Here is a 12,316-nt window from a genome sequence, read left to right as displayed (position 1 = left end):
ATGAAACCGTTTCTGAACTGCTGATGTGTCCATTACTATGTATTGAACCATATTGATAATAAGTTATAAAGTATAACGGAAATCCGGGTGACGATCGCCCAATTTCCCAGAGTCAATCTCCCTGATCCTTTCTTCAATAGTCATTCTCTCCCTCTTCCTGTTGATCTTGCGAAGCACAATGTACATGATGCCGTACCCGCAAGCTGCTATTGTGATTGCACAGATGGATATCGCATGGCCAATTACGTATCGACCATCGCTATTGGAGAGACGGTAGATCTGACCAGCCATGATGCCCGCTGAGTTACCAATGGCTTGTTGCAGACCAATAGCGGTAGCGCGCTTGAAGTACCCAGCATTGCTGTTGATAACCCATGTAACGTTAAGTCCAACACAGCAGAAAATGCCGGTGGCCGTAACAAACGTTGCAAAGTATAGTACACCTGTTGATGCCATTGAAACTCCGAGCATCATAGCATAACCAACCGATGTGACTAAGGCCAAAGGAATCATGAAGTAGGCGCGGCGATTGACATAGTCCGAGCAGAAAGCGATAAAGAGATACACCGCCGAGGCCCAGATGTATACTGGTACTGTCAAAAGCTGAGTGCGGATGCTTGAGTATCCGAATCCACGGATGATTACAGGAAGAAACGTCGAGAAACCAAAGGAGCAGGTGTTTGCGCAAAATTGACATGCAGCGCTCAGCCATAGCTTGGGGTCCTTGAATGCCAGTTTGACTTCGGTTTTGTCCATGGCATCCGTTGTCATCGATTTGCCTTGGTAGAGTCGTTCTTTTTCGTGTCTAGCGCGAAGGAGCGCCTTTTCGTCCTCATTCAGCCACCATGCAGTCTCAAAATTGTCAGGAAGAAGGAAAATCATTGCAAACCCTACGACAATCGAAATGAGTCCCTCGACGAGAAACAGCCAACGCCAGCTTAAGGGATTGTTAGTTCATCGTCTAAGGTCAATTTGAATAGTGGAGTACATACCCAGCAAGACCTCTTGCACCATGCAGGTTTGTCAAGCCGTACGCCAGTAGTCCACCGAAAGCGCCGCTCAAGGCAGATGCAACAAAAAGATACGATACTCTTCGAGCTTGCTCTAGGGGCCTGTAGTACATGCTGAGGTACAAGGTGAGACAGGGAAACTGTCGAGACACGGGTACAAAGTTAGCGTATGTCTCACGTACATTTCGTACATGTATCTCTTACCAGCCCAGATTCAAAGGCACCTAATAGAAGGCGTGTAGCAATGAGAGAAGCATAACTCTGGACAAATGCAGCCCCAATGATGACAGCGCTCCAGCTGATGATGAAGAAAGGGATCAGACGAGACGGGCGTAGTCGCTTCAGCAGAAGTGACGAAGGGAGTTCGAATGCGATATATGTCACATAGAAAAGGGTCACGGCGACATTGAGACGGTTGCCGGTAAGGTTCAGGTCCTCATTCATACCTGCAATAGCAGCATTTCCTAGTATAAGTTAGCGAAAGCTACGTCGTGACTACATCAGGGCGAGTATATACCGACGTTGGAACGGTCAAGGTAGGCCACCTAAGATGAGTTAGTCAATCTTGAAGAATTACCCAGTAGAATGGAGATTTCTTACCAAGAACACTATAACCATCATAGGTGATAGGATGAGGTCCAACTTGCGGATAAGCTGTTTAGTCAGTACATGACTTTGGTTGAAACACAACAAGTCATTACCTTTTTTTCTGCGATCGGATCGATTTGGATTTCTTCACTTGATTCAGCTTGGATATCCTTCTCGCAAAGCGAGCCATCCGTGACTTTGGTGTCATGCATTGAATCCGACATGGCGCAAAAGACGTGACTGAGACCCAAAATGAGATCGAAAGCCCATACAGGCGCATTCGCTGCAGATATACAACATTGTAATATCAGGTGTAGGTATGACGGTTTATCAAGTGTATTTACCGATCTATGATAGACATTTGGCCGACGCGGGGATGTCGCCCGCCTTGCCAATCTGGGTGGTGTAGGCACGCTAAACTCGCAGCGACCCACTGTAACATGGACTGCGGATAAGATAAACGTATGTCGCAACCCTGGTCGTTAGGTCGTATCAGTTTTAAGCGGATGCTTATCGGCAAATTCTTCTGCATCATCTGGGAAATTGCTGTGTTCCACAATGGATGAGCGTACCGGAGACCGAGTGGAGAGAATTGACAGTGAGCCGTTAAGAAAGAAAAGGAAGAGAGGACGACAGGCTAAGAGTTGTGTAACATGTCACAGGAGAAAACAAAAGGCACGTATGAGATAATCAGGAATGCCCGCGGTGACGTCGTATGAAAGAATCCCATGAGCTCCAAGATTCACGTTGGTCCGCTTGACGACACACTGGATGCTCTCCTGTATTAAACTTATCATGACTGAGGGCAAGTGACCAACGACTGACCAGAGATATAGTGCGATGGAGAGTTGCCATGCTTTAACTGTACACGACGCGATGTAGCATCGGACTGCACATATAGCGAAGAAGCTGAAGCTCATCGTCAGCAATCAGTACATGTATCTACCCTTAGTAATACAGAGCCTGCCGCTGAAAATATCGTTGGAACTGCTGCGAGTGAGTTGCGGCTAGGCTGTCTAAATCTTGTAGCAAGACCTCCTAACTAAAACTATATCAAGGTACCCAGGCTTCTGCTTCCTGCAACAGGGCCTCACCGGAACCCAGGGATGCACAGGTCGGAAATCTGTTCAGGAGTAGAGATGCTCCTTCTTTCTTCGGTTCATCTTACTTCGGACCCCAGGCTGCAGCCAAGATAATCGAAGAACCTGCACCGGATCTCTCATCTGGCATTCGCCATGCATCGGCTTCAGCGCAGTCTTTCCGAGACGTTGGTGGCCCTTTTTCACAAATCTGGGATTTACTGGGCATATTGCCTCGAAACAAAGCCAGTGTTGACCGGCTGGTTGATGTGTTTATTGTCGAGCTCAACTGGACCATTGACGCAATTCATCCTGCTTCATTCAAGACCAAGTATGCCGAGTTTTGGGAGCGCAAATTCGGCTTCGACGACTACGCATCAATTGACTTGCGTTGGCTGGCATTATTATTCATTATCCTTGCTTATGGCGTCTTTTTAGATTGCCCACACCCGAAGAACGCTGAAGTTCAGCGGGACTTGCAGGAAACATCTCTTCGCTTCTACTGGGCTTCCCGACGAGCCATTGTGATCGCGCCTACATTCTATGGCGAGTCAACAGATCTCGTCCGCGCTGGCGTCTTAGTAACACGCTATCTCATACATATGCGACGAGTCCCAGAGTCCTGGTTGACGACCAGTTTCGCTATGCGCATGGCCCAAGCCCAAGGCATGCACATCGATGGCGAGCGATGGCGACTTCCGCGAAAAGAGACAGAGACTAGAAGGCGACTCTGGAGTCATTTGTACACCTTGGACAAGACAATTGCGTTGGCCATTGGCCGTCCGTTTGCAATTGTGGACCAGCAATGCCTCGTCCAACGGGCAACCAATGTCTGGCTGGATGACGAGCCAGAAGAATATGCTGCAGCTCTGCCTGTACTGCCGCTTTCCGAGCCTACCCTAAGTGTCTATAATTTCCTAGCTCATGATTTGGCAAAAATCATTGGTAACATTCAAGAACGCTGCTTCGGTCTCTCAACATCCTCGTACGATACCGTTCTTTCCCTAGACCGGGAAATTCTTGAATGGGCAGCCAGATTACCGGAGTATTTTCGCATCAAAGACTCTGATACTTCGCAAGATTGTGTTCATTCATTTATACCTTGGAACCGCTTATACCTTCACTCCATGTACCACTTTGCCCGCGTTACACTCCATCGCCCATATCTGCTGCGCCAAAGTATCACAAATCGCTTTCGACACAGTCACGATGCTTGTATTTCATCAGCTTGTGCTGACCTTGCAATGCGCCTCGACTATCTTCAACAGCCCTTACACGATCGGTTAAAATGGAGTCTGGGACCTCATCACCTATTCAACAGCGCGCTAGTCCTGGGAATCGTTGCAGTTAAGGATCCACACTCGTACCAATGCGACGCGATATTAGAAGATCTGACTGCTTATTGCGACATGCAACGCGGAGACATCTGGCTGAATGAGTTTGCACTTGCAGAGGTCAAGATTATTGAGCTTTGTATTAAAAAGTCAAAGCAATTTCGTGAAAATCGTGGCAGCAGTAATAGAGCGAGTACATCGCTTGGGGCGCGTTATAGCACGACAGTGGATCCTCCAGCTATTGCGCATGCTGGAGAACGGGATGACGCCAACAACTTTGTCTCGCCCGAAACGATAGATAGTTCAGAAGCAGTACCAGGTTTACTTAACTTTGGTGCAGGAGGTCCCTTCCAATGGCAAGCGCCTCCCTGGGGTGATCCATCTACAGACCTGCAGCAATGGGAGCATGTTCTCGACAGTATCACTCAAGAACAGATGACTTTTGGATTTCAATAGTACCAAGTCAGATTTTGACAGACTGTTGACCAATGATTCACCGCGAAGAATATAATTTAGTGACTGCATCTTGGCCATGAATCGGTCTGAATGAGTTGAAATTTTTTTCTGAATTATCTGAGCTTGGGCTGCGCTTCATAGACTACTGGGGTCACTAGACTTCCCATTCCATGGCTCATCACAATTCTTAAATCATCTCCTTGCTTCAACCAGACCTTTGGCACTTTGCTCACTCCAATGCCATGTGGCGTGCCGGTCATAATTACCGTGCCCGGCTCCAACGTCGTCCCTTGGCTGAGATATGCTACAATTTCGGGAATACTGAATATCATATCGTTTGCAAGCGAGTATTGCATCGTTTCGCCATTCAACACAGTCTTCAACTCGATTTGACCAGGGTCGGGTATTGTAGCGGCGGATACGAGGCAAGGGCCTAGCGGTGCGAATCCATCGAATCCTTTTCCGAAACCCCACTGGGCGCCATTGAATTGATGAACTCGGGCCGTTACGTCGTTGGAACATGTATAGCCCAGGACGTACTCCATGGCATTCTCTTTGCTAACGTTTCTTGCGGCTTTCCCTATGATGACTGCGAGCTCGGCTTCATAGTCCGCTTGGCCATCTGTGGCTTGATGTGGGATCAACAGTGGAGCGTTCGGAGCGCCCAAACATGTTGCTGGCTTGAAAAAGAGTGTGGGGTGGTTGGGAAGTTCCAAGTTCATTTCTTTCGCATGCTTCCGGTAGTTCAAGCCTATGCAGCGAATAGTTCCCACTTCCGACTTTGAGAGTGGCGGAAGTAATCTCGAGACTGTGAGGACTGTGCTTGTGGGCTTGTTTTGTACCGAGAGAACAGACGTTCCTGTGAAGAGGCGGGCTTGCACTTTCTCTCCTGACGCTAGAGTTGCGCCAACTATACTATCTCAGCAGATGTGAAAGACTGCTAGGCGGGTTGCTTACCATCGATATTTCTATCGAGTGGCTCACCGAGGTGCTCAACATTATCCTCCTCGGCGACAAAACGTATCAACCTTGTCCAAATCTACATTTTTATGTCAACTGTGAGCCTGTTTCCAATTCAGATTTGGATTATACCGTGGGCATACCGCATGCGGTATCTACTTCACTTATGGACCCCATCTTTTGGCTCGTTGATCGTGATAAGAAGAGAGTAATAAAGAGTCAAAAGAAACTTATTTGACTGAAACAAGTGCAAAGCATTTGATCTTATTTCCCATCAAATTGTTGCGTTGCCCTATCGATCGGGAAATTCAAAAGCAATTCCCAACACCCTTGTGACTGTAGCAAGGGCCCACCAGATCTAAATCGATGCAAGCATACACCCCAGCAGAAGACCGCACATCATTCCGATCTTAGAAGTTTGCCCCAAAATTCCCGTTTGGGCATGCTGAATTCAGAGACTTGATACTGGATAGTGGCATTTGAGATTTATTGGACATATTTTACCATAAAGCCATTTATCGCGTGGCCAAGCTCGTTCAACCCCTCTAGGCCTACCTTCTTGATTGTACCAGTTGATTATAGGAAAGACCAAGTCATTTTCGTGCTACATGTGCGAAATTCTAACCTAATAAAATAAAATGTATAGTTGCGCCAATGGCTCGGTAACCGACCATTTCAGAACGCTTATCAATGGGCAAGTCGTGTGCAAAAGAATTCCCGACAACGCCGACAAGGCCCACTAATGTCGGAAGTGGCGTGTGCAGATAGGGTAGCAGATGTCACCAAGCTCAAGCTACCACGATGACATGATTTGGATGACAAAAGCCGCCGCGGGGTAGCATCGCGTACCCCACTTAAAGCTCTCGCTGGGAGCGTATATGCAGCCGCGTCCAGCCTGCATATCGTGTCACATCGCATTTTGCCATCATTCTTCGCTCATTCTTGGTTTTGGCTTTCGCCTGTGTTAATTGATGATCTTTGAACCTCCAAGGTCTGCCTAACACTCACATTTGCATTTCGTGTGCGCGACCTAATTCCCAGGCACAACCATGGCTGCGCCAAAGATCGCACAGCGGGGAATCCGCATTGCCATTGACGTAAGAAATCTTTTTTTTCTCGGTTTGAAGAATCTATGGCTGATTACTGAATATCTAGCGTGGCGGCACATTCACAGATTGCGTGGGCAATCCCGGAACAGGCAAGATGGAAGACGATGTTCTCATCAAGCTTCTTTCTGTTGATCCGTCAAACTACGATGATGCGCCCCTCGAAGGTATCCGTCGCCTCCTTTCCAAATTCACAGGCACCGAAATTCCTCGCGGACAGCCTCTGGACACGTCCAAGATTGAGAGTATACGCATGGGCACAACAGTGGCTACGAATGCGCTGCTGGAGCGCAAGGGCGAGGATATCGCCATGGTTGTGACAAAGGGTTTCAAGGACTGCCTCGAGATTGGCAACCAAAGTCGACCCAATATTTTCGCCCTGGATATCCGGAAGCCAGAGGTACTCTACAAAAAGGTGGTAGAGATTGATGAGCGTGTCACGCTGGAAGACTATGCCGAGGACCCAGAAAGGAATCAAACACAAGCTGCCAGTATCGAAGAGGCTGGCGATGGAGCTGAACTGGTCAAAGGATTGTCGGGTGAGACAGTGCGCATATTACAAAGGCCGCAGGAAGAAGCAATTAGAAAGCAACTTCAAGAGGTATATGATAGTGGGTTGAAGAGCATAGCTGTGTGTTTGATGCATGGCTACACATACCCGAAGCATGAAGCACTAGTAGGCAAGATTGCAAGAGAAATCGGGTTTGAGCATGTCAGCTTAAGTCACGAGCTCATGCCCATGATTAAGCTGGTTCCACGAGCAACCTCTGCATGCGCAGATGCCTATCTAACACCCGCGATACGAAAGTACATTGATGGCTTCTCCAAGGGCTTTGAGGGCGGCCTTGGTACCAAGAGCGTGAAGCGCGAAGAAGGTTCCAAAGGTGCGCGATGCGAGTTCATGCAATCCGACGGCGGTCTTGTAGATGTCGACATGTTCTCAGGTCTTAAAGCCATCCTGTCGGGACCTGCTGGTGGAGTGGTGGGCTATGCACTAACGTCCTACGATCCTCAGACCAAGATACCTGTTATTGGGTTCGACATGGGTGGCACCAGTACCGACGTCAGCCGATACGGTGCTGGGCGATACGATCACGTCTTTGAGACTACGACTGCCGGAGTCACTATTCAGTCGCCGCAACTCGACATCAACACAGTCGCAGCCGGTGGTGGGTCGCGTCTCTTCTGGAAGAACGGCCTTTTCGTTGTTGGCCCAGAATCGGCAAGCGCACACCCTGGCCCAGCATGCTATCGAAAAGGTGGTCCATTGACAATTACAGACGCGAACCTGTTCCTTGGCCGGCTATTACCTGACTTCTTTCCCAAGATCTTCGGAAAGAACGAGGATGAGGGTCTGGACGCACAGGCTAGCGAGAAGCTCTTCAAAGAATTGGCAGATCAAATAAACAAGGAGATTGCTGGAGGCAATAAGGAAAAAGAAATGTCGTTGGATGACATTGCGAATGGTTTCATCAAGATCGCAAACGAGACTATGACGCGACCCATTCGTAGTTTGACTGAGGCGCGAGGCCACGATACATCGAAACACCGACTTGCAACCTTTGGTGGGGCCGGTGGACAGCACGCTGTTGCGATCGCTGAGGCTCTCGGTATTTCGCAGATTCTCGTTCACAGATACTCATCAGTACTATCCGCATACGGCATGGCCCTTGCTGATGTCGTCGACGAAAGGCAAGAGCCAGAGTCGAAGGTCTGGTCAGACAAGAAGGATGTGAGGGAATACTTGCAAGCCAAGATGGCGGACTTGAAGAGTAAATCAACGGCTACACTAAAGGAGCAGGGCTTTGATGAGGAGCATATTCAGTTCGAAGAGTACCTCAACTTGCGCTACCGAGGAACTGAGTCAGCGCTCATGATCATCAAGCCTACCAAAGAAGAGGCCCAACAAGAGTATGATGGTGACGAGTGGGCTTTTGGGAAAGCTTTCGTCAAACAGCACGAACAAGAGTTTGGTTTCACACTGCCAGACCGCGACATCATCGTGGACGATGTCAGAGCACGAGGCATTGGGAAGTCCTTTGAAGGGTTGGAAAAGAGTGTGGATCAACAGCTGAAGGAGATCAAGCCCAAAGATCTTCAAGGCGACGCAAAGCGTTACGATACACGCAAGGTGTTCTTCGAGGGTGGTCGGCAAGATACCTCTGTGTACAAGCTTGAAGACCTTGAAGTTGGAGATCGTTTGAAGGGCCCAGCAATCATTGCAGACGGCACACAGACTATCGTAGTTACTCCTGGTGCTACTGCGCTCATCATCAACACGCATGTTGTGATAAATATCGGTGAAACCGAAGATCAAGAAAAACAGATTGACACGAAGGAAGTGGATCCAATTCTTCTGAGTATCTTCGCTCACAGGTTCATGGCTATTGCCGAGCAAATGGGTCGCGCCCTGCAGAAGACTAGTGTGTCTACCAACGTCAAAGAACGACTGGACTACTCTTGCGCGCTTTTTGATGCAGATGGCGGACTAGTCGCAAATGGTAAGCTTCACATCTATGATATGCAACAATGCTAACGCACATATAGCACCTCATCTTCCTGTCCACCTTGGAAGCATGTCGACCTGTGTCCGCAAGCAAGCAGCCATCTGGAAAGGCAAGCTCAAAAAGGGGGATGTACTAGTTTCCAACCACCCTATGTTTGGCGGTACACATTTACCGGATATCACCGTGATAACGCCAGCATTCAGTGGTGACAACATCGTCTTCTACGTCGCCTCTCGCGCACATCATGCCGATATCGGTGGTATCCTTCCTGGTTCGATGCCTCCAGCTTCCAAGGAGCTCTACCAAGAAGGCGCTGCTATCAAATCGGAGAAGCTCGTATCAGAAGGCCACTTTAACGAAGAGCGCATTACTGAACTGCTACTCGATGAGCCAGGCCAATATCCTGGATGCTCTGGCACTCGATGCCTTAGTGACAACATCAACGATCTGAAGGCTCAAGTCGCCGCTAACCAGAAGGGTATTAATCTCATCAGTACACTCATGTCCGATTACGGCGAGGAGGTTGTCAAGTTCTACATGACCAGCATCCAAGCCAATGCTGAGAAATCTGTACGAGCATTGCTCAAAGACGTGTACAAGCGTTTTGAGGGCCAAGACCTCAGTGCAGAGGAATTCATGGATGATGGAAGCCCTATCCGCCTCAAGATCTCCATTGACCCGGAAAAGGGTGAAGCTGTCTTTGACTTTTCAGGAACAGGTCCTGAGGTTTACGGCAATATCAACGCCCCTGAAGCTGTCACTTACTCGGCTATTATATACTGTCTGCGATGTCTGATCAGTGAAGATATCCCATTGAACCAAGGTTGCTTGAAGCCAATCCACGTTCTCATTCCTAAGAAGTCTTTTCTCTCGCCGTCAGACAACGCTGCTGTCGTGGGTGGCAACGTGCTCACGAGTCAGCGCGTTACAGATGTCGTATTGAAAGCCTTCCGCGCCTGTGCCGCCAGTCAAGGCGATTGCAACAATCTTACTTTTGGTTTCGGTGGTACCACATTCGGAGAAGGGGCGAAGAGCGGAGAGAGAAAAGAGACCAAAGGATTCGGATACTACGAGACTATCGCTGGAGGATCTGGCGCGGGCCCCACATGGAACGGAACGAGCGGCGTGCATACCCACATGACCAACACCCGCATTACCGACTCCGAAGTATTTGAGCGCCGATACCCTGTTCTGCTCCGAGAATTCTCACTCAGACAAGGCAGCGCAGGACGCGGAATGCATATTGGTGGCGAAGGAGTCATTCGCGACATTGAATTCCGCATACCAGTCCAAGTCAGCATCTTGAGCGAAAGAAGAGTCTACCATCCATACGGTATGGAGGGAGGAGGCGACGCCGCCTGCGGTCTCAACATATGGGTCCGCAAAGTCGACAAAAAGGCCATCGACCAGAACTCAGACTCTAAGAAACCTACTGAACCTCAAGAGTCGGCTCCGCACGCACCCACGACGTCAAGTGATGTAGAGGCCCTGGAGAAGAAGGATGCTGCAAGTGACAAGAAAGAAGATGTGGAGTATAGGTATATCAATCTTGGTGCGAAAAACACGGCCAGTATGCGGCCGGGTGAGCGTATCATTATTCACACTCCTGGAGGCGGTGGGTGGGGCAAGGAAGGAGAGGAGAGTAGGCTGCAGGATAAGAAGGATCCCAAGGAGATCTGGAAGGGAGGAAGCGTGGCGGGCCGACAGAGTACGGCTGAGGCTAGTGCGTAGTGTGATATAGATATGTACGTCTAGAGTGTGCTGTTTAGTCGATATTGAGATTCAAAGTTTATGTCGTGCAAGAGTTCAGTGTTGCAGATGATTGAACAGTAGATTCACAAATGCCAAGATAATCAGGGAAGTTCTGCTTCATTGCACTGTCATAGTATCATTACCTATCATACTTTCCTTCAAGCATTTCAAACTATATAAGAAAAAAAAGGATCCGCCACAAAAAGACAAAACAAACGTATTCACCAACCCTACCCCTCAGCCTTCCCATCCCCCTCCCTCACCCTCACAAACTCCTCCCCCTCATAAAACCCAATCATATCCCTCCACCCGCTCCCCCACTCCTCCTTCATCCAACCCCCCTCCAAAACCCAAATCTTCTCATGCACAACCTTCAACCTCCCCTCTTCCTCTTCCTTTGGAAAAAACCCACCCCACTCCCTCTCCAGCTTCGTCGCCGGAAACGCCGAGTCCGGGCCAAACTGCCAATTCAGAAACGCTTGTTCCGCCATCAAGCAGTCATATTTATCCGTCTTGACGTAATTCTGTAGCAAGCGCTGATGCATGCGGAGGGAAGGAGTGAAGAGCATAGCGCCAACGTTGATATTGGGGTGTTCGGTGTTGAAGGGATCCTGCGGGATACCAGCGAAGATGTAGGGTTCGCAGACGGGGCCGTCGGGTAGAAAGTCGTCGAGATGTAATTTCTCGGGCACGCAAGTGCGAGGCTCTGCGAGAGTGAACATTTCGTCAAGGGGCGCTAGGGGGAAAGCGTCGGCGTCGAGGAAGAGGATGCGGCTGAATTCTGTTTCTCGCCACATGTGTAGTTTGGCGAAGAGGTCTTTCCAGCGGGGCTGTACGCCGGGGACGTTGGGGGACCAGGGGAGGGGCGCGAGTTCGCGGACGAGGGCGCCGGCGCCGGAGAGGAGGGCGCGCTGTTCGGGTGTGACGTAGTCGGCAACGAAGACGATGAAGGGATGGTTTTGGGTGCGAGATTTGGGGGACCAGAGGAGGCGGTAGATGAGAGAGTGGATGGCGAGGAAGTAGGGGTCTTTGAGTGACGCGTTGCGTGTTGCTAGGAATGTAGCGTAGGCGTAGGTTTCTGTGCCTCCGGGTACATAGTTGTGAGGTTTGTGGGTGCTGAAGCGTTGGAGGGCTGGGATTGGAAGGAGGAGATCGAGGTCTTTTTGGAAAGCATATTCAGGTTCTAGGACGGTTTGTCCATCTGGAGAGGGGTTTTCCAGCAAAGGAGGTGTCGTCGAACTATCGCCTTCTGAGACTCCTTGAGCCGGTGAACCATCGTCATGTAGGGTCACGTGCGCCTCGGCGTCCGTTCCTGACCCGGATGCATCATGAGAATGTGAAGAAGGTTTTAGATCAGATGGTAGTACTTCGATCCCGGTATTACTCTCTTTGGTATCATACGATGCATGGGTAACATGCGTATGCCGGTATTCACTGCGGTGCTGTGCAACCAGCAAGATTGTACCGAGGAATGCAATAGTAGCCAAAGCAATATTGTGCCGCCGCCTCATGGTGAAAGGGACA

The 12,316-nt window shown here is 49.5% G+C and overlaps 6 protein-coding genes across 6 annotated transcripts; 2 read left to right on the top strand and 4 right to left on the bottom strand.

The window, feature by feature from the left end:
- Positions 1-63: 63 nt before the first annotated feature.
- Positions 64-1,810, bottom strand: COCMIDRAFT_104518 (uncharacterized protein; the record flags this gene model as incomplete). Its single annotated transcript, XM_007693226.1, has 6 exons — positions 64-937; positions 993-1,150; positions 1,215-1,474; positions 1,528-1,555; positions 1,611-1,664; positions 1,712-1,810. 6 exons carry the CDS (start codon positions 1,808-1,810, stop codon positions 64-66), a joined length of 1,473 nt encoding a protein of 490 aa, XP_007691416.1.
- Positions 1,811-2,156: 346 nt separating this feature from the next.
- COCMIDRAFT_29251 (uncharacterized protein) lies at positions 2,157-4,467 on the top strand (the record flags this gene model as incomplete). Its single annotated transcript, XM_007693215.1, has 3 exons — positions 2,157-2,196; positions 2,481-2,594; positions 2,657-4,467. The coding sequence occupies 3 exons, from the start codon at positions 2,157-2,159 to the stop codon at positions 4,465-4,467; spliced, it is 1,965 nt and encodes a 654-aa protein (XP_007691405.1).
- A 113-nt stretch (positions 4,468-4,580) lies between these two features.
- COCMIDRAFT_104487 (uncharacterized protein) lies at positions 4,581-5,604 on the bottom strand (the record flags this gene model as incomplete). Its single annotated transcript, XM_007693225.1, has 3 exons — positions 4,581-5,377; positions 5,425-5,506; positions 5,560-5,604. 3 exons carry the CDS (start codon positions 5,602-5,604, stop codon positions 4,581-4,583), a joined length of 924 nt encoding a protein of 307 aa, XP_007691415.1.
- A 510-nt stretch (positions 5,605-6,114) lies between these two features.
- Positions 6,115-6,345, bottom strand: COCMIDRAFT_104510 (uncharacterized protein; the record flags this gene model as incomplete). Its single annotated transcript, XM_007693224.1, has 1 exon — positions 6,115-6,345. One exon carries the CDS (start codon positions 6,343-6,345, stop codon positions 6,115-6,117), a length of 231 nt encoding a protein of 76 aa, XP_007691414.1.
- A 131-nt stretch (positions 6,346-6,476) lies between these two features.
- COCMIDRAFT_8295 (uncharacterized protein) lies at positions 6,477-10,771 on the top strand (the record flags this gene model as incomplete). The annotated part of the gene is made up of 3 exons (XM_007693210.1): positions 6,477-6,524; positions 6,583-9,034; positions 9,081-10,771. The coding sequence occupies 3 exons, from the start codon at positions 6,477-6,479 to the stop codon at positions 10,769-10,771; spliced, it is 4,191 nt and encodes a 1,396-aa protein (XP_007691400.1).
- Positions 10,772-11,034: 263 nt separating this feature from the next.
- COCMIDRAFT_42324 (glycosyltransferase family 8 protein) lies at positions 11,035-12,303 on the bottom strand (the record flags this gene model as incomplete). Its single annotated transcript, XM_007693223.1, has 1 exon — positions 11,035-12,303. A coding segment is annotated over one exon (1,269 nt), but the record flags the coding sequence as incomplete, so codon positions are not given.
- Positions 12,304-12,316: the final 13 nt, after the last annotated feature.

The sequence above is a fragment of the Bipolaris oryzae genome (assembly GCF_000523455.1).
Source record: "Bipolaris oryzae ATCC 44560 unplaced genomic scaffold scaffold_156, whole genome shotgun sequence".
Lineage (NCBI taxonomy): Eukaryota > Fungi > Ascomycota > Dothideomycetes > Pleosporales > Pleosporaceae > Bipolaris > Bipolaris oryzae.
The sequence above is the reverse complement of the archived record's forward strand: the minus strand, read 5'-3'. Positions and strand labels throughout refer to the sequence as shown.